Consider the following 27912-nt stretch of genomic DNA (forward strand, 5'->3'; position numbering starts at 1 on the left):
TGAGGGTCCGCGCGCGGGGGCACAGGACCCGCACAGCCGTCCCAGCCCTCTCGGTGCTGGCCAATGACATGCGGGCGGTCTGCTCCTGGGGGTAGAAGGGAGGGCACTGGGCTCCGCGCGGGCGGTCTGTGGGCTCTGCGCGAGACAGTATTAACTGCAAGCCGTGGAGCAGGCAGGTCTGGGACATGAGCGCGCGCGCGCGCCCCCTGCTTCCCTCCAGTGTATGGGAGAACAGACAGCAGTGTAGTCGTACCTCTGGGATCCAACCGGGGACCTGCTGCACCCTGCAGAAGGCAGAGCGGGAGGAGGGTCCAGACCCCGCCAGTACTGTGTGTGTGGTGTTTGTTGCCCGTGGATTAACTTTGGTGCTGGTGCCTAGAGGAGTTGCTCTGGTGCATGTCCTGTGGTGATCTGCAAGGTGGGCACTCGTCTGACAGTTTCGCCCTACTTTGAAGTGTCACTGTGCCGCCCGGGGTGAGCGGACTGCGGTGATTTGCCCTGCCTTTGAAGCTGTCCCATGCCAGGTGCCTGGGGTCTCAGACAGGAGGACCCCAATGTGGGAGAAACCACTCTGCCCCTTCAGTACCGCGGGCATGCAGGTAGGGGAAGAGCTGTTCAGGGATGGGAGGGGGCGCTTGTTTGTATCTTTGTAATCCCATCACCCCCCACCCTGGGAAGAAACGCGGAGAAACTAATCGCACCTTTCCCCTTTCTCGTGTTGTGTTTTCTCTCGTATTGAGTACAGGCGATAAGGTCACAATGGTTCCCAAACAATCCCGGCCCACAGGCTCTCGATCCCTCCTGTCAAACATTTCTTTGAAGCTGTCTGACTCTTCCCTAACTCTCTCCCTCCCGGTTCCTGGAAAGCTGCTGGACCACATCTCCTCTGCCTGCCTGCCTGTGTGTGTGCGCATGAGGTCTTTCACGGTTTCCACCTGGCTTTTATCCACTGTATGCCAGTTTGCAACGTTTTCGTTTTATTCTAAGAAGGGATTTTGTTTTAAAAGTCGAATAAAACCAATTGTCATAGGTTTTTGCTCAGGGGGTGTTGGAGTGGTGCAGCTGTGGCGCTCTTTGTTAAAGGCAGTGGTGAAGTTAAGGTGCACGTTACTACCGCACCACGTTCATGCTGAGACATAAGAATGGCCAAAAATACACGCATGACGTTCCAACTTGGCGTTGAGAATTTACTTTCGTCTTGGTTGTGTCTTCTTCTTGGTGAAGTGTCGCTGTCTCTCTTCCTACGTGACAGGCCGAGGGAACTGACAAGAAAACGAGGAAAATAGTGCCATCAGTACCATAGTCAGGGAGTATCATAACATATGCACTCGCACATAGCGCCTGAAACAGTTGGAGGACCATCGCCCAATCTTCTGTACTTCCCCTTCCCCAAGGCCCCGTGTGACTGCCTCGGTGGCGGCACCTATCCTGAAGGAATGTGTTCCAATATCACTGGGGTACAGCCCCGCTCTGCCTACCGCCATATCCAAGACCCGTTTAAATTGAAATTTGGTCAGTGGGTCCCCTCCCGTGTGCATTAACAGCGGCCCCCCTCCTGTTAATTGGTCTGTATGGCATAAACGCCTCCATATGTGACACCGGGCAGCAAGGGTTCCCCGGTGCCCGCCGCAAAACGACTACCTGCCCCCGTCCCTCCTGATCTGTCTTGGATCTTCAAATAGTAACCTGCAAGGCATCGTTATGTAAGAGTATGTCACTGAGCGGCAGGCCTCCCCCCAGGTCCCCTTTATTCTTAGCCACCAATTCCCCCACCCTAAAGGCACCATAAAAAGCGAAGGTGAAAGCTGCCTTGAATAATAAACATTCCATCACGGTAGTTTAGGTCTGCTCTAGAACCCCCAAAATTGATGCCAAGGTAGTAAGACCTATCGGGCGCCTAGTGTCAGGTGTGGACCCCTGTAGGCGCTGCCAACCTTTTAATGCCTTGCGCACTACAAATGTCTGAGTGGGGTCCCGCCTGCCACTCATTTGTGCAAAAAAGGAAATGGCTGCCATGTGTCTCCTAGCTGACCCTAATGCCCGCCCTTCATCCCGCAAGTTTTGCAAGTAAGCGCACACCATAGCCGAGTCCACCCAGTGCCCCTCCCCCTGGCCCCCTAAGAAATTGCAGTATGCCCCAAATGCCCCTTCATATGCCTTCGTTGTTCTGGGCGCTAGGCTAGCTGCCACCAAGTCCGGTAAGTGGGGGCACCAATCTGCCAGAGCTGTTCGGGGAAAGGCGTTGGGTGTGGTGCTACTCCCGGGAGATGCGATCTGAAAACCTGCATCTTAAACGAGACAATGCGTCAGTGGCGTGATTCAATACCCCCGGGACATGTTTTGCCCTAAACTGTAAGTTTAACTGCATGCATTTCAAAACTATCTCCTTGATCAAACGTAGGATCATTTTACACTTTGCCGACTGACTGTTTATGCACTCAACTACTGTCATGTTGTCAGACCAGAAAACAACTGCTTTGTTTCCCAGTTGTTCCGGCCAGACTAACAATGCCACCCAGATGGGGAACAATTCAAGGAAACCAATGTTCGCCGTGAGTCCAGTGTCAATCCTCCATGCCGGCCAACGCTGTGCCACCCACTGAGTGCCCAGTATGGCGCCGAACCCCTCACTGCCTGCGGAGTCGTCATTAATCCCAACTCTGCACAGGAGGTGATTGGGCCGGGCCACAGGACAGAGCCATTGAAATCCCGCAGAAATGCCAACCAAATACACATATCCTGCTTGACCTCTTCGCTCAGTCTGGTGTGATGGTGCTTCTGCTTTAGGCCAGACATTGCTTGCGCAATGGATTTTGAGAATGCGCGTGCCATTGGTATGATACGCAATGCAAAGTTCAGTTGACCCACCATTTGCTGCAACTGATGCAACGTTACCCTTTTTGTTACTAAGCATTGCCTCAGTGAGTTTCCAAACCTTTTCACCTTATCCTTGGGGAGCCGTGAGCACCCCACGATAGAATCTAGCTCGATCCCCAGAAATTCTATGACCGCAGCTGGTCCCGCGGTTTTTCCCTGTGCCAGTGGTACCCCAAAACTCTTCATCAATGCACGAAATTGCTCCAGCGCCTGCTCGCACACCGTGCTCCCCGGTGGCCCCAGAAAAAGGAAGTCATCAAGGTAATGCAGCACATGTCTATGCCCCGTCGCCTGTCTGAAAGACCATTCTAGGAAGGTGCTAAACATTTCAAAATATGCGCAAGACACAGAACACCCCATAGGCATGCACATGTCCATGAAGAACTTGCCCTCGAACTGGAAACCGAGTAGGTGGAAATCGCTCGGGTGGACGGGTAGCAGCCTGAAAGCAGATTCTATGTCTGATTTGGCCCAAACCTCTCAAGAGTTCAATTGCCTGATCAACAGATGCATAACGCACAGAGCAGAATTCCTCATCAATGGAGTCATTTACCGACTGCCCCCTTGGAGCTGATAAATTGTGGATCAACCTGAATTCCCCTGGTTCTTTCTTTGGGACCACCCCCAGCGGAGAACACACAAAGTTATGCACAGGAATCTTGTCGAACGGCCCGCCACTCTGCCCAACCTACATTCTTTCTCAATTTTTATCGCAGCTACCCTATTGTTCTGAGTGACCGACAATTGGTTCCTGCAAAAAGATGGACCCACAAAATCCGCCACTGGGATTCTAAACCCCTCACTGAAACCTTCCACCAGCATCCTCGCCGTGGACGTGCATTTGTATCTGTTTAACCAGGGTGTCATTGCATGCAGAAGAATCGGGGACCTAGCCTTACTGAACCCACCTTCAATCCAATTTTTTTGCCCCCCCCCCCCCTCTGTTTTTTAAGACATTTGGCTTCGGGATGCCCTGAGTTGCCACAGAAACTACACGCGTGTTTGAATCTGCATGTCCCTGGAGGCCAATCGCAGGTGCGCCTATTGAAATCCCAACAACATCCCTTCTTCCCAGCCCCCCCACCTGGTGCAGATGAGGGGAACGACCGAAAGGGCTGCGGCCTTGGCGCGTCCTTTGCAGGCTCTGCTGCCAGACCGCCCAAGTGATCTAACCAGGCTATCCCCTCCACCTGATTCCATCTTAGAGTAGGATCGGATGCCCTGATTCGCCTGAATTTCTTGTCATATTCCAACCACCCTGTGCCCCCCTTCGTTGCCTGCGCCGTGCTGATCCTGGACAGATAACAAGCCATTGCGGGCGCCTCTTCCGGGAAACGCTCTGTCATCACAGCTATGTAAATATTGAACGCCAGCATCCAATGCCTGATGTTCTCCTCCACCCTGTACTTCTGCACTTCGTTCGCCCAATCACGCGCGGGCATATAATCTTTTTTTCTTCCTCATCTCTTCCCTCTCAACATCCTCTATTAAGAGTGAAAAAATGTCAATGTATGTCCCCTTCCAAATCCTCTCCTTAACCTCCTGCGACAAATGGCGGGACAATGATTCATACAATGTGCACGATTCGCCCGCACCTAACAATGGCAATGTCTGCGGCTTACCATGCGAAATTCCTGCAGTGTCTTTGGGGATCACAACCAATGGAACTTCTTTAAGCTTGCTTTGGTCAATTAGCTGTCTTGCCTTTTCCAATGCGTCCGCCCCGGCAACACCCGCCGCACTCAAGTTCAACCCCATGCCCCCAAGCCAGGGAAGCACGGCTGCTAGGCTGGAGACCAAATCAATCGGAGGCGTTGGTACCCCCCCGGGTGCGGTTGGAACACTGTGGTGATAGGATTTACTGGTGCTGGTGGCAAAACAGGGTGCACCGGAGGTACCGGAATTAGTGCAGGGACCACGGGACCTGGCACCCCTACCGGATCTACGGGTGAAGGCTCGCTTGCCGGTGGGTTGTGGGACGCGGGCACTACAGACAGAGCTGCCCCCCCTCACCGCTCCCAGGGACAACCTGCGATCCTTTCTTTGCCCGGTTCTTTTTTGGCAAGGGCAGGAAAGCTTCTCTAGGGGGTAGAGCGTCCCTACGTGACCTGCCTGAAGACCCCTCCTGCGCATCCAGCCTGTCCGCCAGCTGTGTCATGGTGCTATCCATCTCCCCAATCTTCCTCATCAGAGCGTCTAACACCATTGTAATATTAGGACGCCGCTCGCCGCGCTTAAGCTTTGGGGGCATGGTAACTCTACTCCGAAAACGTTACCACTTGTTGTAGGAGGAAACATGACCGGCCAGAGCACCCACTCTACCAGAGCCTCACTACTGGCTAGCCCAGCAAGGCAGGTGAGCAATAGGCTCCAACCCGCTTGGCTCCTAGCAGCGCCGGGATGCAGGCCCTGTACGTGTCCTCAGGCACCCTCTGATCCGCTCCGTGACGACAGGCCCTCTCGAAAGACGACTCCCCGGGCGTCTTCCCGATGTGCAACACGCCAGACGCTCACTCAATGACTCCCGCGATTCTCCCCCCGAGTCCCGCTGGTCCCGTTGCAAACTGTGTAATAGGTAGCCAGCCAGCTATCAGAAAGTGTTCTATTTATCGCACTGCCTATCAAATAGCACTCTGCTGAACGACGAGGATTTAAATCAGGTGAGCGGTGGACATGCCTCACTTGCCTTACTACAAGTACCAGAAGGCCCTACATCTGCGCGAATTAAACTGGTAGTCCGGTCGCTCCATGTTGACTGTACACAAGCACTACAGTATTGGGCTATGCATTTAAAAACAGTGTATGACTTGGTTTGTAGAATCCGTTGATTTCATGATTAAAAATCAGGGCCCGAAACATTGTCATTCTGACACTGAGTAATATGGCAACTCTGTGTGTGTGTGTGTGTGTGTGTGTGTGTGTGTGTGGGCGGCTCTGTGTGTGTAGGTGGCTCTGTGGGTGGCTCTATTTGTGTGTGGGTGGCTCTCTGTGTGGGTGGCTCTCTGTGTGGGTGCAAATGCAAAAGGTCTCGCATTTGAGAGTGATTAAGCTATTGGCATTGTAAATAACAATGCCGTTTCTTTAAATGTTTTAAAAACAAAAACATAAACAAGAATAATGTCATGAGCAATGCCAATAGCTCTAACTTTAACAATGCAGAGACCATTGCATTGTAAATGCTTGTTTATGGTTGGTCTTTAAACTCTGACATATACAATATATCCCTACTCTACCACAGTTGTCAGACCTATTTGTTACTCGGGGTGGCTACATGCAACAGACACTGTAATAATGACCTTCCTTTAAGATAACTGAAAAATCCATTCCTAGGTATTAATTCTGAGTATACAGCCTCTGGCTCACTGTACAGCCTCTTTCTCTCAGTAGCCCACGGCGCTCTGTGTGCAGCCCCCCACCTCTGTGTGCGACCCCCCCACCTCTGTGCGTGACCCCCCCCACCTCTGTGCGCGACCCCCCACGAGCTCTGTGCGCGACCCCCCACGAGCTCTGTGCGCGACCCCCCACGAGCTCTGTGCGCGACCCCCCACGAGCTCTGTGCGCGACCCCCCCACCCCGAGCTCTGTGCGCGCGACCCCCCCACCCCGAGCTCTGTGCGCGCGACCCCCCCACCCCGAGCTCTGTGCGCGCGACCCCCCCCCCCCCAAGTTTTGCTATCATAAGATCTGCGCTCAATATGATACACAAAAATGGCAAACATTTGGTTTGTCCCTCCGTTTTCTCTGGGGCTAAATATACACCCAAATCCTGTGAATCTCTGGAAAGATTGCAAAGCTTTGCCACAGTCTCCTGACCCTTTCTGACCCACAAACAAGAAATCATCCGGATAGTGACATACCCGTTTATGACCACAACTCTTTGTGAAGGCCTACTTTAGAAGAGTGCTCAATGTTTCAAAAGTGAGCAAGAAATCGCACACCCCACTGGTAATACTTTTATCCACAAATATATTGCTCCTCCTCCCCTCCAATTTCATGCCTAATAAAGGAAAATCTGCTGAATAAACTGGTCTCAAGTCAGCCTTTCATTTATTGCCACTTTTAGCCATTTCAGCACCCTCTTGCCTAGACTTTATCAATCTGTTTGCATCGTGAGTTGATGTGTATATCACTGTGCTTTCCTGTTCTTCAATTGAATAATTTACTAATGTGTCCTCTGGCTGGAACTCAACTTTTTCTTTCTTTTGGATCACCCCAGTGGGAAAATCATTAAATTGGGTAGAGGCCAATCCCACCATGGTTCAGCTATCCTCCTTTCTGTCAGTTCTTTGTCCAATTTAGCTTTTACCATGTCAGCTAACTCTTTTGCCGATTTTTAAAGTTATCTGCTCATTTTCTGATCCGAAGCCCTTGATGACCTAAATGAAAACCTTCCTTAAAACTCTGTTCCAATTTTTTGGCTGCCTCCCTATTTTGATATAATAGCTGCTGGCATAAAGTGTAAACCTTAATCAGAGTATGGGCCCTTTGTTACAGTGTTATATTCCATATAGGTACCCTACATAGGCGCAGGTAACATTGCAACCTTTCTCCTATGTTCTTCCCTAAATTACATACATAACGGTTCTTAGGCACTGACTTTTTACTTAGATATGACACTGCATTCAGAATGCTGGTTTTTCCCTAGTTCGAATCTCCTACATTATGCATGAGGCCTCTTGGAAGCACAGCAGAACTAACAGCAGGACCAACATCTCCTGTGTAATATTTCTGTATAAAGTTCAGGCCCAACGTCCTCCTTTATGCTGACACAGTAACACAGCAAGCTAAGACCCCTGGGGAGACCTATGGGTATATATACATCATGTCTTGCTTAGAAAGACCGAGGAGACCGAGACTTCCCGGTCAACACACTGACCAGAGACTCTGAGATACCTGCATGCAGACACTCCAGCTCGCAGTGGTCTAACATCCCTTGCGGTGTGTCCAACTGTAGACCAGGACTGGGTTCCATATTCTCTCATTCTCAGGTAATGGGGTTGACTAGATCCTGGAGGGATTCTTGGCATAACACCTACATAGATGCTAGGTACATTTAGGTACATCTAGTTGGAGGCATCCTAGGAGTACACACCTTTCTATCATGTATTTTATATACTTTTATGTGTTCATGATTGTTGCAAGATGGTAGCTATACCATCCATTTACTTTCTTAGTGCTTCTAATCATAGATCTCTGCTACGGTCTAATGGTTGTTGCAGCTCATCTATTCTGCACTAGAAAAACTGTTCAATAAATTCTTATTGAAAACGCCCCGCTTTTTTATTCTGTGTATCTCTCTGAGACGAACTAAGTGAGCACAAGTGACTGAGCGAAAAGTAGTATATTGTTTCCACGATTCTGAGGGATCAGGGTTGTCATGTTCTGAGGTTGCCAAGAACTATTCTCTCCCGATAAGAGGAGATTCTAGTGGCACTGTGAACTAGCTTATACAAAACAGGCTAACGTATCCGGTGGGGGTGCACAGAATCAGTCTGCCACCAATCCCACAGTTTATCCAAACGTGCAGATCCTGTATAGGGTGTATAGGAACTACACAACAGCAGATTGTAACTGATGTCCTCTACACCTAGGAGCCCTCCACTGTTCACCTGTATTAGAAAGGTGTCTTCCACAGCACTTGGAGCATTTATGTTTATTATGGCAAAATTGCCTTGGGCAGAACCCTTTGTTGAAATTCCAGCATGCACTTTTGTTTAACATTCGTATCTCCCACCTATTGCCCCCCCCCCCTCCTACCCCCTTCCCAGTTCATACCCCTTGCTGGGTGGGGCGATTTAAAAAAAAAAAAAAAAAAAAAAAAAAAAAAAAAAGGCAGATATGTAATCGGTAAAACACTAGCCAGGTGAGGGGTCGCTGGTGGGTGTGTGGATGCCATCCACTGAAGCCATAAATCCAAATCGACATCTTCCCCAAGGCTTGTCTGTATTTAGACTAAGCTGTGCCCTGAATTCTTCATCATATCTCAACCATGCATATCCCCTCCCACCCCCAAGTGCATCTGAGCTTTGCAAATTATGTCCATATTTTAATAAAGCAACTGCCCTGTCACCATGTTTCTCACAGCAAATAATGGCAAAAAACAAAAAAGTTGATGCCCAATTATCCACTGTGATTGGCACCCGTGGTGTCCTTGCCAATTCCTTAGCTTGAATGTCTGTCTAGTAACTTAAAAACATCCACATATTGATGTTTCCAAATTCCGTTTATTTTGTCCGAAATATGTGACCCCAGCAAAACCCATAAATGCCATTTTTTTTGTATAAGCATCCTCCTCGTCTGCTTTCTTATCGCAACCTTTTGCTGTATCCGTTTTGTCATCGGATTGTATATCCTTATCGCACCTAAATCCTTCCATTGTTTTCTTTGCCCTAACTGTATGGTCCTCCCTCGTTGTATCTTTTTCCCTTACCATCTTATCCCACCGATCAATATTAATTACAACTTCACCAACCCCCCGTGATTTTCTCGACCTTTAATAAGTTCTTCACCATTGACATTCCATACCGAGTGACCTATCATTTTGCAGTTTTTTTCTGTGCTGCGAAGGCTCTTTACTCGCTGGCTAGCTCCTTTGCGCATTTCCTCTGCCACAGATGGTGTTCCTGCCTTAAGCTCTTGGCTTCTGAAATGCATCCAACCTGCCTCTTCTGATCGTTAAACTTTGAGCCCCTTCGTTCAGCATCTTCTGCCTCACCGCTCCTCGATCATCACCACTTTTTCAATTCACCTTCTTCCCATTCATCCCCATAATTCAGTTCCAACACATCTCCCTCCCTACCGCACTCACGACTCACTCCTGGTCTCACTCAGTCTCCTACACCACTATCATATAACCTCTACTATCTCGTTGGATTGGGCTGTCTTGTGAAACCTTGTTCCCCGTAGCAGGGATAGCTGCCACAGACTCGCCCTGTGCTTCAGGCCAATGTCGAGGAGCTGTATTGCAATCTGTTAGTCTCTGGATTCTGTCTTCTGACCTATCCGCCAGTATCTGACTTGTCTTATCCCCCTCAGGCTGTTTAACCTGAGAGGTCTCCATTGCCAGTGGTTTCCAAAGCTATAGCAGCTCCTACATGCCCTATCTGACCACCCTCCTCTGGAATCCAAACCTACTGACCCTTTTGCTGAACAATGTTTGACCTGCATGTGTGTCTGTAAACATCTGGCCCCTGGCAAAGACTGATCAGGACATGGACTGGTCAATGTTTTCTCTTTCCCGTCGGTGACATTTTCTCTACATTGCCTTCAAATCCAGCAGTTACCCAGCCTCTCCTGTGGTTTGTTTCACCTCAGTTACCTTGCTGTGCCCATGAGGAATCGGGGCTGGTAATTCCTCATTGTCTAAACTTACATGGACTTATGTTTCCCATCGTTCCACCCTCAAAAGCATAATTGTTTCCTAAAAAATACAACTTTTTCAATATAGAGCATCACCTCCTGGCTCTCTGGCAGTACCGCATCATGAAGCTCCCCACCCACCTTCTCAACGCTCCTCAAGCTGCTTCCCAACTAGTCGGCCAACTGACGCTGCTGTTCTGTTCACGCCCCCAGCTGACCTCCGCCTTCTTACTCGGTGCTTTAAATGGGAAAAAAGAAGTGCAGGTAACTCATTAAAATAGAGGTGTGGCAAGTGGGCCGGCGCGGTGCGAAAGGCAAGATATGATCATACCGAATGACTTCTGTACCAGTTGCAGCACATATCAAAACACACGAGAAATGCGTTTATGGCAATAAAACAGATTAACCCATTACACATAATTACATGGTCCTCTGGAGCAGAATCTGCCCTGGAGGAGAAACCTAACTTGCGCCTGCTGTGCTGTGGATCAGGGTACTGGTACTGTCCCTGGTTACAGAGAAGTACCGGTACTGACTGCAAAAAAAATTCGGACGTGCCGGTACTCTGTACCGGCCCATTTAAAGCACTGTTCGTACTTAATTACTGCAATGGTATGCATGCTGCTGGTGCGGCCATGGATTCCAGACTTCCCGTCGCACAACGGTGCCCCACACCATTCCTCAAACCTCTGTTCCCCCGGAAAGGTCTTTGTAGTGTCCTGTTGGACACGTTCTGGTGACTCAACAGTCACTAGTCTACCAACCACTCCTTTGAGGGCTGGCCATACATGCACCCCACACCGGCATCATCGGTCAGGTGACCCTGCCAATAAAAGAGTCCGAGTGCATGTACTCCAGGCCAGTTCTAGTACCATACACCCCGTGTCGGTGTCCTCCTTTTACTAAGTATGCGGTCCTGGAGCCCCGACTTTCCACTCCTCTACTTCTTTGAGGGAATCATGTTCTCCACAGTTCCACCAACCGGCTGAACAATACTTACCCAAGCCTGCCCGAGAACACCAAGCCTTGCAGGGTCAGGCCTCCCAGCTGAGCACAACATGCGCAAGGCTTCCTTAGCCACCCCCACTGACTCGTGTTTAAATAAAATACTTGGCCTTAACCAAACCGCTACCTTTCTCCACGTCTAAACCCGTCTACCCACTGGCCAAAATGGAGTCTGCAAACTGTAATAACTGCTCCCTCATCACTATCACTGTATCTTCTCCTAGCTACCCCGCCCCGGCGCCCACCTATCCCTGCCCCCCTAACTAGTGGCCTGTGCCATTTGCACGAAGACACGGCGGGTCGTGGGGGGCCGGCTGTCGGCCCTGCTCCCCATTCCTGCCCTGGGAGAGTCGTGGGCATTCCTAAATCGTTTCTTTCATTGTAAAGTTTGACTCTTTTTGTGAAATCGAGAATGCAGGCTTGTCTCAGTCGTCGTGAGACGCACGTTTCGAGCGCACGGGTGGTTGTCGCTGGGCTTTTGCGGGCAGGTTGAGTCCTGTTAACCCCAGTCCCCAGCTCTGTCAGAGGCTGCCGTGTCACCTGCCATCGATGGGCCCTGTGTCACCTGCCATCGATGGGCCCCTCCTCCGCTGGACCTCGCGGTGGGAGTTCTAGAAGCGACTGAGTCGGGGAAAGGCGGCAGAAGGGGAATGGCGGGGGAGTCATAACCTAGAGCACTCCGTAGTGTTTAACTTTCACAATTATTAACGTGCCCTTCGCCATGCACTTCATAGACACAAAGTGAGCAGACACTTAGTTACAGTTTAACTGGTAGAAATGGCCATTTCCGTTGCTCGCGTCATTCACTCTCCGGAAGATTAATTTCCAAACCACTCCTTTCGAGGAATTTGTTTCCAAGCGTAAAGTGACTGCCCTCCACTCTACAGAGCCCGGAGCACCTCGTGTCTAGGATCACGCACTGTGTCCGCAAGAGCTGGGCCATCAGTCCGGGGCATGTTCAGTCTTGCTCTGCTCCCTCAGTGCTTCCCATGCCAGGTACTGCTCATAGAGGCCCTGAAATGATGGACAGCAGCGCCTTCCCCTCCTGCCACATAGAGAAACAACTAAAATGTGCGTCTAATCGTTCAGAGATCGTGCGACCGAGCATTTGCCTGAAAGACCTCTTTCACACACCCTACAGGCAGGCTTTAGACCGCAGCGCTGTCTCAAACGTTGTAACCCACTGTAGGGCTCGGGTGAGAGTGCGGGCCCCAGGGGAAGTGAAGGTCGCAGACCAGTCTTCCCCCGGGGTATTCGCGCAACGGCCGGAAGGACATGGTGGGGGTGGGATTATAGGAATGAAGGGGGCGGGAGTTGGGAGGGTATATAGGTGTCAGGAGAGGAGTATCCGGCCTCTTTCTGACACCTGAGCACCACCGGGAGGGAGAAAAAAGTTTGTCCACCCACCCTACAGACGTTAAGCGAAGGGTTGGGACAGATTTGGGTTAAGCGAGCCAGTTTAGGGCAGGTTGCAGAGTAGAGGCGTCACGGTACTTTGGAGGGGTGGGTAGTCACATACGGGCGGATCCACCCCTCGGGGGGCGGGGGAGAACGGTACACAGGTGACTGATAGCGGGCGCGGGAAGCAATGACCAATGAAGGAAATTACACAGAGGATGCTTGGAGGGCAAGTGAAGGTGAGAATGGGGAGAGGAAGGAGGTCACCGAGTGAATGGGGGAAGAGTCTAACAGGTGAGATGGTTTTGAGAATGGATGAAAGGAGAATGAGTCGGTATGGGATGGGGAAAGTATATATTTATTGCAGTTATGTACTGTTGAATAAAGTCTAAATGATTGCAACCATGTCTCAATAAAATGGCCTTTTACGCTTCAAGTAACAGCGTGGAGTGTGGTTCTTGCGCAAATCTCACTGCGGCGCCGCACCCTACTGCTCTCCAGACTGCGCAGGCGCGGACCATCGACAGGAGACCCACTCCTTTTTTAATGAGGACTAGACACAGCCTTCGACAGCAGAGCCGCCCCTCCGGCTACAAGAGACATTCAGGCTCAAACCTTCCACCCCCGAGCTACCACTCTGCTTACCAGGACTATGAAGGCCCTGACTTACGACAGCAGAGCTATCCTCCTCGTTCCATGAAGTGTACAAGCTCGGACCATTCGTCACAGCGCCCCCCTCCGGTTACTTAACCTGTACAGACTCACACCTGCGGCATCCGAGCCATCCCTACACTTGCAGAAATTGCGCCGGCGGTTGACCGCAAAATCACCCCTGTGGTTACAGGGGCTATACAGGCTCAAACCTTTGACAGCAGGCCATCCCTATGGGTACAGGAGCGATACAAAGCTCAGGCCTTAGAGCCACCCCTCTGGTTTTTTAAACTATTCAAACTCGGACCTTCAGCCTCCGAGCCATGCCCATGCTTACGTGAATTACACGGACTCGGACGTTGGACAGCAAAGCCTCCCCGCTAGCTGCACAGGCTCAGACCCTCTACACCCTTTTGGGTGCAAGGACTGTATAAGCTCCGCCCTCCATCAGCAGGTGGCCATGCAGATCATATAGGTTTAGACCTTCACAGCGGAGCTACCCCTCCAGTTACAGGGCCATACACAAGAGCCACCCTTTAAGATGCACCTGCCTTACATCCTCGGAATAGTCACTCGTTGAGATGCAAAGTCCCTGTCCATGTACACCTTCTGCATCAGCGCCATGCTCCAGATCACACGTGCGAGTGGTGTCTGAGTCTGTGGACACAGACCCCTGATGGCACCTTACCCCGGCATCAAGTAGGTCCCTTGCAAAAATGTGAAAGTACAGTGGATATTGAAGTCTGTCTGAGCGTAATTTTTTTTTTTTTGTCCTATTCATAAACCTATCCAGACATACACCTGGAAATTTGTGACCGGTTTTTCCAAGCATACTAGTGGAAATGTTCTGTGACCTGTCCACAGGGTCCTATTCCTCCTATGTGGGATTCTACATCTGCAGAGAGGACATGGAGCTTCGTGTGCAGATGCATGTGTTATTTCCTCTTCTGGGGATTTTTGTTTGCACGCAGAGAAAGCGTTTGCCCCGATTCCGCAAGCAAATATGGGGAGAATCATTTCCCTTCCCATTCTGGAAGGGGAGTTACTACATCGCCAACCCTTTCGACAGTGAGAAGTGTTTGACCTGAAGTTTGGAAATGCCCACATACTTGTGTGCATTGTTGCCAAACTTCGAAGGCAAACCACAACTTGAAATGCCCTCTTCCCTCCTCTCGAGAGGGATTTACCGCTGCTGATTTCACCACACTCATTACGAAGAGATCTGTGGTATCGCGTTCGTTTATGCCTGCCAGGAATGTCCTATTGAATTCCAGGCAGAAAAAAATGATTTCGTTTCTGCTGTAAACTTATGAATATGACCGAAAATACATTTGCATGGCATGGCATTGTATTGTATAAATTGACCTATACATTTATTTTCCTTCATGTTTCAATTGCAGGACTCTAACATGCATTTATAAATTAAATAGAAATTATATAGATAGATTCACCAGCCATAGTTTGCTGAGCTAACTATAACTTGTGCCCCTGCTAAATGCTAATTATGAGCTCGTAGATTACATCAGTCATGACATGTTAAGACATCGACATCCCTCATGACATCATACAGTCATTGTTAGTCTATCCTTTAGGGTTTGCAGACTTGTAGCAATTAAACACACTATACAGGTGGACCATTTTCTATTCAATTTAATGGAATTGCCCTCTTAAAATTGCAGTTTGTTAAATATTTAAGTCAATAGGTAATTAAATCAAATTAAACTAAACACACACACACACACCCCCATCCCTTCTCCTCCCCCCCCCCCTTCCTGATGTACGGCAAAGTTATTAGCAAAAGACAAAATGGATTTCCTATGGTAACTACGCAGTGGCTAACGTGAGTGTGTGTGTGTGTGTGTGTATACACACACGTTCACCACAGCGTAATTACAGTTAGGACCTAGTTACCATAGGAAATAGATTTTTTTATTTTGCTTATAACTTTGCCGCCATTTGACAAAATTTTACCAAAAACAAAATGTATCCACCTCAGCTCCTTCCTGGAAAGTTTCAAGGTAATCTACCAAATGTTGGCAGACAGCTATGTTTATACCCAGAAAGCATGAATTTTGTGATTTGGTGTAAATACGTTCAGTAGCTTTTGAGAAATTAAGGTTAAAACTCTATAGATATGTGGACGGTTGACTCTGTAGGGGGTCCAGTGGGCACGTAACTTAAAATAATAGAGCAATCTCACTGGTCGAGGGTGCTTTTTTTTTTTTCCTGTCGGTTGCCTCGCTCCCGCGGGAGCAAGAAGCTCCTGTGAGTCCTGCAGGAGCTTGCTCTCTGATTGGCTGGCCGCAACAAGAAGGTACATTTTGCTGAAGTTTTACAAGTCTTTGGGGGACTAAGTCCCCATATCATTAAAAAAACTGAGGGGTCTGGGTAGGGGTACACTGACCCAATGTGCTTTGGGGGGGTTCTCAAATGGGGTTAAATTTGTGGTGCTGCGATCTTTCTGGAGTCCATTGGGATTCAGAATGGATTCCTCTGAGTCCTGCTGGGTTTAGAAATCCATTTTTAAACAAGCATTTGCAATGAAATAGATCTCGCGTTTACGCAAATGTAAGCTATTGGCATTGTAAATGACAATGCCTTTTATTTGTCTTAAAAACTGGGTCGGGCCGTGGAAGCTGCCGAGGCAGAGCTTGTGCAGTGTTTCTGTTCAGCACACCGAGTGAATTTATTTCAGGGACATAGAGAGGCACACGCGCACATGTGGGGGATGCAAATTAATTACATAAAGAAGCTCGGCCGCTAAAGTGAAAGCGGACAGCGCTGCAAATAAATTAAATAAACAAGCGCGGACGCTAAAGTGAAAGGAAACCGTGCTGCAAATAAAAAATAAAAAAAAACATCAAGCAATATAGTGCTTACAGCCAAGATAAAGCAGACCGTGTAACATGAGGAGTAAAAGGTCCAGTCCTTATGGACGGTAACAAATGGAGACAAGGTGGTACCAAGGAGGGACTAACAAGCCTGTTTACCAATCAGAAGCCAGCATTTAAGAAGGAGAGTGACACAAAGCCAATTACAAATAGGGGCAGAGAGTGGGTGGGCTCCTAGTGCATACCCTAATACAGCATGCCTAGCAAAGCGCGCACCGCAAGCGCGCTGCCAGTAGGCTCAACCTAAAAAGGGGTGTTGGTGTCTGTTTTGGGTTGGGGGGTGGCTGGACTCAGTGGGGAAGTGCGGGGCCTGGCTACAGCCCATGCACTGTAGCCAACTCCATTAGGGAGTTGGTCTAGTTAGGTATGGCAATAAAATCTTACTTTACATTTAAAAAAAAAAAAAAAATTCAAAGATTCACTGAAAAAAGGTTGAAGTGATGTTATAGTTAGGTGAAATTCTGTTAAAACGTAACATTTTAAGCTGCAAATCCACCAGTTGTGGGTAACTCCTAGGAACTTGAGCCATTGCCCTGCACTGCTTATGACCTCATAGATTAGAACTCTAGTGATATGTTCTGACATCATTGATAACATCACTGATAACTGAAAAGACCTCACCATACGAGGCGAGGGTTCAAGTTAGATACTGGAGTTAACTATATAACTGGTGAATTTCAGTGTTTTTTTTTTTCTTTTTTTAGTTTGAGATGTTAGGTGAAAATGTCATTTAAAACTTAACTATATTTGTCAAATTAAGCTTTGTGTTTTTTCCAGTGTAGTGACTTCCTATGTACTTATCTACGTAGTCAAGATCCACAACAATATCCCTCTTTTGTCATACCAGAAAAAGTATTTGCAAATGCCTCAAAAGTCTGGCTTCTCTGTGCTTTGTACCAAGGCTTGAAAGGGAAAAATATTGTTTTTCTGATTAAAAATGATTAAGGGGTGGGTGCACTAGGCGATTAAAAAAAAAACTTTGAAAATACTGGAGTGAATGAGTGAGTGACTGAAAATTGTCTCACGCTCTGGGGAGAGCTCCTGCGTTAGCGTGTTTTATGGGGAGGAGGGCACCACTACCTCCAGAGTGGCCAGCTGAGTGCCGCCAGTGTCCAAGGGCGGAGTCTGGCATGAGTAGCAGTGTTTTCAGGTGAGTGGCTGGGTGCCTGAGCGGGGACACGAGCGAGAATGTGATAGCAGAAGCTGAACTTAAGCCAAGAGTTAGCTTGTGGGCTACTGTAGAGGCTAGCAACCAAGTCTGCCACACCCAGCAGACATTCACCAGTGTGGAGTTGCGCCGGGCCAGGTACCACTGTTGATTATTGGGCCCATCCGTTGCGCCCTCTATATTTACCCTATTCAACTTGCTGATTGGGCCAACGCATGTGCCCCTTCAAATGGGCCAATCAGCGCGGGGAGGTTGCTAGGCCTCATTGAATGCATTCCCCTCCCCCCTCCAGCGCTTCCTGTAACGCATATTTTACTACTCCTGCCTTTGCCCTCGAGTCATCTACGTGGAAGGTGGGCGAGACATTTTGTTACCTACCTCCTTTCAAGGCCACCAATTAGTTTATGGCTCTGGCACCCTTACGGTGTGCTTCTCATGCTAGGCCTCCACACGACCTTGTGGGATGAATTCGTCATGAGAGGTCCCATGCCCTCGAATGAACTCCCCAGGAAGTAGGGGGTAGGACCCTCAAGGACCCGAGAGATGGGAAGAGTAGCACTAAGCTAGTTGGAGCTGCCTCTGGGGAGATTCCCCGACTCTTCCCTGGTCCTGCACCTTCGCTGTCAGACATTGCTCTGGGTGTAAAAGAGTCGTAGGTAGAACCCCAAATTCCTGCTAGCTAGTTAGTGGGTGACTCAGTGGGTAACCACTACAGGGGCCTTAAACCGTATGAATGACTTAAGGTACTGCTGGGAACCACTTCAACATGCACGAGGATAGTGTCTATCCAGAGCTTTGTGCACAGCCATGCACCGAGCCAAAGTTTACCCACAAGAAGTGCGGGCATGCCCATCTATTTAGTCAACTTGTGGGTGATGCAGGAGGGATATCCGGTTACACCAGCCCGCTTGGTCTTGCCCTTGTCTCACTATATTGTCTGCATCTAAGGGCAGGCGAGAGACTCCTGGACCCCAGGGGGCTGGTCAGAGCCCGCTAGGATCCGGCTGGCTGGGTGGAAGAGGCCCAAAGGTCTTTTTTTAGTAAACGAAGTACTGGTCTACCTGTTTAGAATGATTTCCCGATTATCATTTCTGCTCTGTAACCTTTATTAGCACACTAGGATCTGTTGGGCATGGAGGCCCCTCATTATCAGAATTTACATCATTTGACTAGTGACCCCCTGAAAATGGTCGCATATTCAAATAGGAATCTCAAGACCAGCACTTTCTGAAGCTTTTCGGTGTTCAATCCGGTCTACCCCAAATAATGTCTATACTGAAGACTGGTGGATGCTTCGTATATAAGCTTTTATCCAACGAGCCGTAAGGCTGCTCTAAAGTAGCCTGTTTCTGCTACTTAAAACAAAGTGAGCAGGGTCCCGGGGGCGCACCCGTTTGCTGCCGCTGTGACAGCGCTGCACCGTACCTGGCTCGATAACTCTGGACAGGTCAGAAGATGAAGACGGCCAGCAGGGGGCGATCTTTCACAGACTTGCCCTGCAGTCCAGCTGCTGATGCCGGGTCTGCGTCAACTCCAGCTGACTCCTCTCTGCCCCGCTCCTGTGGACAAGGCTGGCTCACTCGACATCAAGAGGCATCCGAGCCTCTGTTATTTTCCTGTCTTTTGTTTACATCGAGGTATTCCTCAGTAAGGCCTCGCCCAGGGCTTAATTGGTACAAAAAATAGTGCAGCGGGCCAAACTTTCTTGGTCTCCGCCAGTGCAGCCGACTCCCAGGGTTCCTTAGTGCTCATAGTGCCTATTTTTCATTCCACCTTTGCCTCTTTCTTCCACTTCCGGTCTCTCTTTCGCAGTTATTTTTCATCCCCTCCTTTCTTGCTTTGTCACTGCTTTTAGTTTTCTGATCGTTCTCTCCCTCTCCATTTTCTGCAAGTCTTTCTTGCTCTGGGTCAATGTCTGATGAAAAATAAGCTCCAGTCCCAAAATATGAGTGCCGGCTCCTGCACAAATTAATACCTGCTGGTAGCATTGATGATGAGTGCAGACCAAATACGAAACTGTGCAGTTATATATTTCTGGCCTTTTTCAAGATCAGGTGTGGTGATACGGGGAGTGCAGCTGACACGCGTTTCCCTCAGGCTGAGCTTTGTCATGGCAAAGTAAATCTCCATGAATACCATATTTGAGCGCAAGATCAAAAGGTTTAGACTTGGATAAAGGACCAGGAAATGATTGCCAGCCTGGGAGCAAAATCACATTTGGCATATCGGACTCTGTGTCCATTCATGTTTGCAGCCAGCTCGCTCCGTTTAATCCTACATTTATGTACTTTTCCGCCTTACTTTATCTTGAAAGCCGCGTGAGTGCCCTGCATAGCCGAAATGGGAGTTGCCCGAGTTCAGCACATTTTCATGTGGTCTTTATCGTAATCACCTCACTTATCTTGGATGTACAGACTCTATTCTTAAGGTGATACCCGAAAGGAAGCTGGGTCTGGGAAGCCGACCCTCACGGCTACAGAAAAGAATGGCACACAGGGAGGGGGCAGCCTTCACGCTTGCCAACCAGCTGGCTTTGGTCTCTGGGGAAACAAAAGGCTGGACATGTCTAGACAGCACTCTCACTTCAAAGACACTGCAGTCTCCTGTCCTCCCGTGCCCACTTGCTTCATTAACTATCCGATGGATCGGCCGAGACTGTGTTGTGCACTCCACATAGCTTGTCTTATGGATGAGCTCCACCCTCCACTTTGTATAGAGTACCTACACAGTGGTTTCAGAATGCATTCTGCAGTGTCCATAGGTACTCCTACTCCTTGCACACTTCTGCTATACACTGAGGGCATGCATGCATTTAACACACAGTGAAGACCCAGTTGTAGTGAACAGGCAATTTATAAGGTGTGGGCAGTAGGGCATTCCCCCCCCTCTGTAGGTATCGGGGAAAAAAGAATATTCTACTGACCGTTCATGCTGCCACCACTGTCACTACCTTATAGCCCAGTGAAGGGACAGTAGTCGCACTCGATAGAAAGCCCGCTTGATTCATCCGTCCAGGCCACATAGTCCCCTATAGTGACTTTACAGTACCTCAGGCAGACGTACATGTCGACAAATCATTCAGGGGACATTTCTTTCCCATAATGGTTCTAGTGTAATGTGGTCTTGCCATATTACCCGACCAGAAAGCTATTGCCAGAGCAGAATGTTGCTGCTGCATTGTACAATGTTGACCCCCCCACTCGTCCTAGTGTAATGGTGCTTCTGGCATTTTGAACTCTATACTAGACCAAGAAGCAATCTAAGAAGTAACATTTGTCATCAATGTTCAGTCAGTTTGTTCGAAGGACCCTTCACGTCTACTCTGTTGCTATTCTGCATTACATATGTGACAGGATGTGGCCAGTCAACAAAATAATAAACACTTCAATTGTAAAACAGTCTGTATTTGGCCATTATGTTCTTTCGCAGAGCACTTCAGGTTTAGAAAATGGACAGAAGACCTCCAAACAAATCAGACTTGAGCATCTTACCTAATCAAACAATGCTGGTGAAATAAGTATTGAATTTTTGGAAATAGATTTTGGTTCATGGATATTCTTTGCGGTTGTTCATAGTAGACAAACGCAGCTATGGTTTCAGGGCCCATGTTTACTGTGAACTTTAGGACCACCCACACCTTTGCAACATATCAATGTAATTAATTTGCAGCTAATATTCTGTGTGTTAACTAACACAGTGGAATCCTGCAGCATCCCCTTGCAGTGTATTAGCACTGTACAAAGGTCAGTCAGTGCACCTCAAACTTTATCTATACCATGCCATGTTACTGCATTGGAGAGACCTGCTTCACATGAGCTGACGGTGCCCTTCATTCCAGACCTAATGCAGTGCCCCATACGCTCTTATGTCCCAGATCTGGCACCATACAGAGACTTTGCTTTCTCCCTCTCTCAGCTCTCTGTGGGGGCTGATCTGTGGTGCTGCCTTATCACAAGAAATTTGTTCAATTCTTGATGAGTCTCACCACAGTCCAAAATGTATGTTATAGCTTTCGTGGGGTGTAAAGTGCTATTTAGTTGCAAAAACCTTAGATACTGAATTTGGATACAACAATCGAGATTTGACTTAACCTTGTTTTTCTATTTTTTTGCAGTGCCTACTCCAAGTGCCCTGCTCATCGATGCTCCAACATCTTTGGACAATGTGAAGGAAGTGGTGGCCATTCGAGACTACCGTCCCAGCAACTTCACCACCCTCAAGTTCTCAAAGGGAGATCACCTGTATGTCCTTGACACGTCAGGCGGAGACTGGTGGTACGCACACAACACTACAGAGATGGGCTACATCCCCAGTTCCCACGTTCAGCCCCTAAACCACCGCTACTCTTCTCTAAGTGACAGTGGGATGATTGACAATCTACTGGAAGGCCCTGAAGAAAGCATGAAGGAGCTGGACCTCCTTGGGGACTGGGCTGCGTTTGTGAAAGAAGATTCTACTAAAGCATACCAGAATAACCCATTTTTGAATGGTGCACCCAAAAATCCATTCCTTAACGGCGATCTACACCCATCACCAGTCTTTGACTCAGAGCCAGTCTCCAAACCCACCATAGATTTGCTGTTATTTGACCCTGTGTCCTCCTCCCCTTGCAAACCTAGCGCCATCACAATGAATGGTCTGGGCCTACACTTTTTTGATGAGCCATCCATCATTGTTCCCAATTCTGAGCAGACTGTCCGGCGTGACAATCCTTTTTTCCGTAGCAAGCGTTCCTATAGTCTATCCGAATTGTCTGTCCTCCAAGCAAAACCTGAGAACTCTGCATCTTCTGGATTTTTTACAGCACTGAAGTCTCCTTCTCCCGAAGAGTTCCAGAGCAGAGAAGATTTTCGGGCGGCTTGGCTGAGCCACAGAAAGTTGGCAAGATCTTGTCACGATCTGGATCAACTTGGGCAGAACCCTGGCTGGGGTCAGACACAGCCGCTGGAAACTAACATTGTGTGCAAACTGGACAGCTGTGGAGGTGCGGTCCAGCTGCCAGACACCAACATCAGCATCCACATACCTGAAGGCCATGTGCCACCAGGTGAGACCCAGCAAATCTCTATGAAAGCCCTGCTAGATCCACCCTTGGAACTCAACAGTGACAAGTCCAGCACCATCAGCCCAGTCCTGGAGATTAAACTCAGCAACATGGAGGTGAAGACCTTCATCACCCTAGAGCTAAAAGTATCTGCTGAGGTCAAAAATGAAATTGTTAACAAAAATATGGTGAGTATCAGATGCCTAAGGAGTGACACTAAGGAAGGCCCTTATTCCCCTGTTATTTCTACCTATTGCTACGGTGACACCATCCAGGTCCAGCTGGAGAACCTGGAGCCTTGTATGTATGTGACCGTGGTAGCCCTAGCCCTGCAAAACATTGTCTACCCTGCCACAGTGTGGGACTTTATCAGCAAGAAGATCACAGTGGGTGTGTATGGACCCAAACACATTCACCCATCCTTTAAAACTGTGGTGGCCATTTTTGGTCATGACTGCGCCCCAAAGACATTGCTGGTGAATGAGGTTGCACGGCAGATCCATGGTGCAGCCCCTGTTGTGTTACAACTTTGGGGGAAGCACCAATTTGTGCTGGTCCGGCCTCAGGACCTGCAGCTCTGCCTCTTCTCCAATATGACCAACTATGAAGTGCACGCCAACGAGCAGGCCAAGATGGTGCGTGGTTTCCAGATGAAGCTAGGCAAGGTCTGCCGCTTGGTGTTTCCCATTCGCTCGCACAATGCCAACGAGCTCACCGACTTCACACTGCGGGTGCAAGTGAAAGATGATCACGAGAACATTATCACTCAGTTTTGCGTGCAGACTCCGCCTCCTCCCCCCAAGTCGGGTCTTAAGTCCACAGCCCAGAGAAGATTTCTGAAAAAGAATGAGGTGGGGAAGATCATCCTATCCCCCATGGCGTCCACCTACCGATTTCCAGTATTTCGGGATCGGCCAGTATCCAATTTGAAATATGGTAAACTCCTTAAGACTGTTATACGGCAAAGCAAGAACCACTACTTGCTGGAATATAAGAAAGGGGACATTGTTGCACTGCTCACTGAGGAGAAGATTCGATTAAAAGGCCAGCTGTGGACCAAAGAGTGGTACATTGGGCATTACCAGGGCAAGATCGGACTCGTGCATGCCAAAAACGTGCTTGTGATTGGGAAGGCTAAGCCTGCGTACTTCCAAGGCCCTGATCTCACCACTAGTACCTTGCTGGAACAGATTCTGAGACCCTGCAAGTTTCTGACCTATATCTACTCCTCAGTAAGGACCCTGCTCATGGAAAACATTAGCAGCTGGCGCTCGTTCGCGGATGCCCTGGGCTATGCTGCCTTGCCACTCAACCACTTCTGCCGGGCGGAGTTGGATAGTGAGCCAGAGCGGGTGGCATGCGTGCTGGAGAAACTTAAAGAAGACTGCAACAACACCGAGGCCAGGGAGAGGAAGTCGTTCCAGAAAGAACTCATGATGGTAAGAGCCCCCCCTGATTTATTTCCCTCCTCTAACCCCCCTGTACCCCAACTCCTGCTCAAAGCATACCCTGCATGCAAATTCTGTAGTACATGATATACTAGAAACTCTGAAATGGCGCCGGGTAAAGAATTATGACTGTTGGCCGACCGGGAAATCGTGATTTCCTGTTAGGCAAGTGCTTCTGAAAGGCAGGCAAATCCGAGGTAGAGTCAGTTATCCAGCGTATGTTAGTGAGACTACCCCAGTTCAACCCATCTTCCAAAGGCACCAACCTGATAGGAATGGTCCAGATTTTCTTGTATGTCAGTGCACCGCTGTTTGCAGGTCAACTAGCATATGAATTATATATCATTTCTTGTGTTATACTGTGACTAAGTTCCCTTTGGCATCCAAGTACTATTTCAGATGATATCATCATTTTGAAGCTGTCCAGTTAACACTAAATGTTTTTGTTTTTTTCTAACCATCCTTCTTTGCAATATCTGGATAAAAAAGGAACCCAGAAATGTCTTTCTTTGTTCTGGAGGCAAACTTGCCTGTGTTCATTTCTTTCCCTCTGATTAGGGGAACTATATATCACAGCGTGTCTCATGCACCCAGAAGGATTTACTTATGCAAAGTGTTTTCTTTTAGTGGTGTATAGTGATAGGTAATTGGTGTACGGAGTTCGTGGTAGCAAAGGGTAAATGGGAAGACAACATGATTATTTTTTGTAAGCTTTAGCTTTCCCACTTTCCCCCATGTCGACTATGTCAACACCTTAAAGGGCGTCATATGTTTGTGCTATAAGAAACTGGTGCACGACATTGGTGCCCCCTACTATTCATACAGGGGCCGTGTTGCCCATCCTGGACTGATAAACCACATGTTGACTAGCCTGAGTGCTAGTAAGTCAATGGATTGAGTTGGATGGGGGGGGGGGGAGGGGGTGCAAATTTGCACTGAATGACCTGTTACAGCAGAGTCCTGACAGCGCACTCCATTGAGGACCAACAACAGGACATGAGGGTTGGGGGGGTGTTTCCCTTTAAAATGTGAGCTCTCCTGCTGCTCTGACCCATTACTGAAATGTGATGCCTGGAAGGCAGACTGTTTGGAGATGTTCCCAACACAGGCAACCCCTAACCATCTCTTTTTATTTTCCCTCTTAGGCTCTGTTGAAGATAGATTGCCAGGGTTTGGTGGTGCGGCTGATCCAGGACTTTGTGCTCCTCACCACGGCTGTGGAGGTGGCCCAACGCTGGCGTGAACTGGCCGAGAAGTTGGCCAGGGTCTCAAAGCAGCAGATGGATGCCTACGAAGCCCCTCACCGGGACAAGAATGGTGGCCTGGACAACGAGGTGAGACTCCTGTAAGGTGCACATAGCGTTTTGTGTGTGGGAAAGAGGAGCAAGGTTCATAACAGGTGGAGTCTGTAGAATAGGGATTTTTGGGGGCATTGTGTTAGATTGTGTAGCAAATGTTACTTTGTGAAATCAGTCCATCTCCCAGAGAACCTCAATCTTAGAGAGAGAGCACACCGGGACTTTTTCTCAGGACCCCGATGTTGCTCCAGGAATCTTATGTAAAACTGTAACACCGTACTTCAAACTGTGACATTACTCCAGCAAAACAGATGTCCGAATGATGTCCCTTAATGCCTCAATGCACCCAACCATAAGAAAGCAATATCACTCCAAGCTACTCTCGTACCGAGATGGCGCCCAAAAAACTGTCAGTCTGTGATATCTCTCTGGGACATCCAACACCAGATTTGGTTATTCCGAAGCACTTGACTTACTATCACTCCAAAACCCTGATACTTTCTTAAGCTAGCTTTAAACACCTAATGTCAGTCTCTTGGAAAAGATCTCTCTCCCTCTTTCCCTCTCTCCTCCTCCCTCCGTCACATTAAAATAAAAACTATAAACAATGCTTATCCAGTATTAGGGTATCTTTCATAGATTCACATGCCTGAATCATTCCCTGTCGTCAGGATGGGAGTCCCCGGTACATAAAGTAATGTCTCACTTGACATATAGAGTAATAGGCCAAAGGCCTCACCTTAGTAACATATCCACGTCCTTTTGTAAAAAAAGGACCAAACTTTGGAGAGTAGCCAATCAGCTATCACCACCCTCTAGAACCTTCCTGGAAGGAGCTCTAGTCCCTCAGATTTTCTGCCGCACATCGTGCTAAGGGAGTCTCCTCTGAGCTCTGCTCAGCATTCCTTGTTTTTGGATTACCAGTGCTTCTTTCTTCAAATTTCCATCTTCTGGGTGAAGTTCTTCATGGCAGATACTCCGAAGAAGGGCCTTTTTAGGTCTTGTGCTTCCTGTGGAAAAAAGAGACTTCATGTGGATGATCAACACAGACTGTCTCTACTGCCTTTATCCGAATCCCTCTTCAAAGGATTGTAAGGTATGTCGTACCTTTTCCTCCAAGACCCTCAAAGATCGTGAGGGACGCCTCTTAATTTGGCTGCAGAGGCTTAAAGACAAAGACAGTACTGTCTTCTGAGGAAAGTGAAGGCTCTTCCATATCTTCACATTCCTCTCAGAAAAGACCAAGAGTGGCTTCTCCAGACCCTTCGGCGCAGCCACCTCAAAAGAAGGCGCATAAAAAGTCTTCAGAGCTCCTTCCTAAGACTCTTCCAGTGAAGGTTTCTCCTATGGAAGTTCTTCATGCCTTCAAAAAGCCTTCTTCCATCCCTTCGACGACGAGGAAATCTCCATCTACGGCATTGAATGTGACCTCGTCGACGACGACAGTTTCAACTTATGTTGCGTCTCATTCACTATCAACAACGACAACTCCATCGTCTACTGCCGGTAGGTCTGTCTCGTCGACGCTAAAAATAAAAAAGACATCGTCAACGTCCAAACTGCCGTCGACGCTGCGATCGCCGACGACTGCGTCGACGAAGACTGTCCCATCGACATCTACATCATCGTCGACGAGGACTCCGACGGCTCCGTCGACGAAACCTTCTTCGACGACTGCTCTGATGACGGGACCTCAATCTACTATGGTACCCGTCGGCGCTTCACCGTTGACGACTATACCGTCAACGGGACTGTCGGCGACAGATTCTGAACTACAAAGTACGTATGTGCATCTAAAAATCACAAAACTTACGTTGACCCTGACCCTGACCTCCCCTAGTAGAGTCCAGCTCTTGCCTCCAGCACATCTTTTGGAGGAAAAAGACTCTGATGGCAGTATGTTTAGAACGGCGACGAGCCCATCGCAACTGAACGTTAAGTACCAGGACAGTTCGGACTATGACGATCAAGGGCAGAAAGATCAGGCGGTTTCTCCTGAAGAATGCCATCCGCCTCCACCTCCCATGGTTTGTTTGCCTGCCTGCATCTCTGGTCTCTGACCTGCAGTTCCTCATTTCGGACTATAAGCAGAGATTTCCCACGTCTGCAACGTCTCCGCTTCCAGTTGTGTCTCCACTACCAAGACCGCGACCTCCTCCGTTAAACTTACAGTCTGAGCCTGTCACATCACCGCCTCCACTTTCTACAGACGATGAGGAGGAGGATCAACATGAAGAAGGGGAACTTCAGGATACCCAGTCTACCCGTGACGAGTGGGACGATTACATACTTCCCTGTCCAGCTTCTCCCGTGCCCGCCCCAGCTGACTCGCCTCCTGAGGACATTGGAGGCTTTCACAACATAGTGGAAAGAGCGGCGCAGCACTTTCAAATACCTATGCCCTCACACCAACTGGATTGCTTACTCTACGATTTTAAAGAGCCTTTTAAAAAATCCGTTATATCTATCCCTATTATAGAGTACATATGGGATCAGGGTGTTAAGATCATGCAGAACCCTTCCTCGGTGCCTCCAGTATTGCCTCGTCTGGATAAGAAATATAGGGCTCCAGATACTGCTCCAGCTTGCCTGACCGGCCATCCTAAACCGGACTCCGTCATTACACAAGCTGCTCAGCGGAAATCAAAAAATCCTTCCGCTCTGCTGACCGCTCCTCCGGACAAAGGGGGTAGACGGCTGGACAATATTGGCAAACGCTTCTCGTCCATGTCTGCATTAACAGTGCGTGCCTCCAATTCCTTGGCACTGTTGGG

The 27912-nt window shown here is 48.7% G+C and overlaps 1 protein-coding gene across 1 annotated transcript in view; it reads left to right on the plus strand.

The window, feature by feature from the left end:
- Window positions 1-27912, plus strand: part of SH3BP4 (SH3 domain binding protein 4) — a 160896-nt gene that overhangs the window by 121344 nt on the left and 11640 nt on the right. Inside the window, exons 3-4 of the mRNA XM_085645121.1 lie at window positions 21463-23831; window positions 24986-25174. Coding sequence (XP_085501247.1) covers window positions 21463-23831; window positions 24986-25174 — 2558 coding nt within the window. The remainder of the gene's footprint in view (window positions 1-21462; window positions 23832-24985; window positions 25175-27912) is intronic.

Source organism: Triturus cristatus, chromosome 3_1 (assembly GCF_964204655.1).
Source record: "Triturus cristatus chromosome 3_1, aTriCri1.1, whole genome shotgun sequence".
Taxonomy (NCBI): Eukaryota; Metazoa; Chordata; class Amphibia; order Caudata; family Salamandridae; genus Triturus; species Triturus cristatus.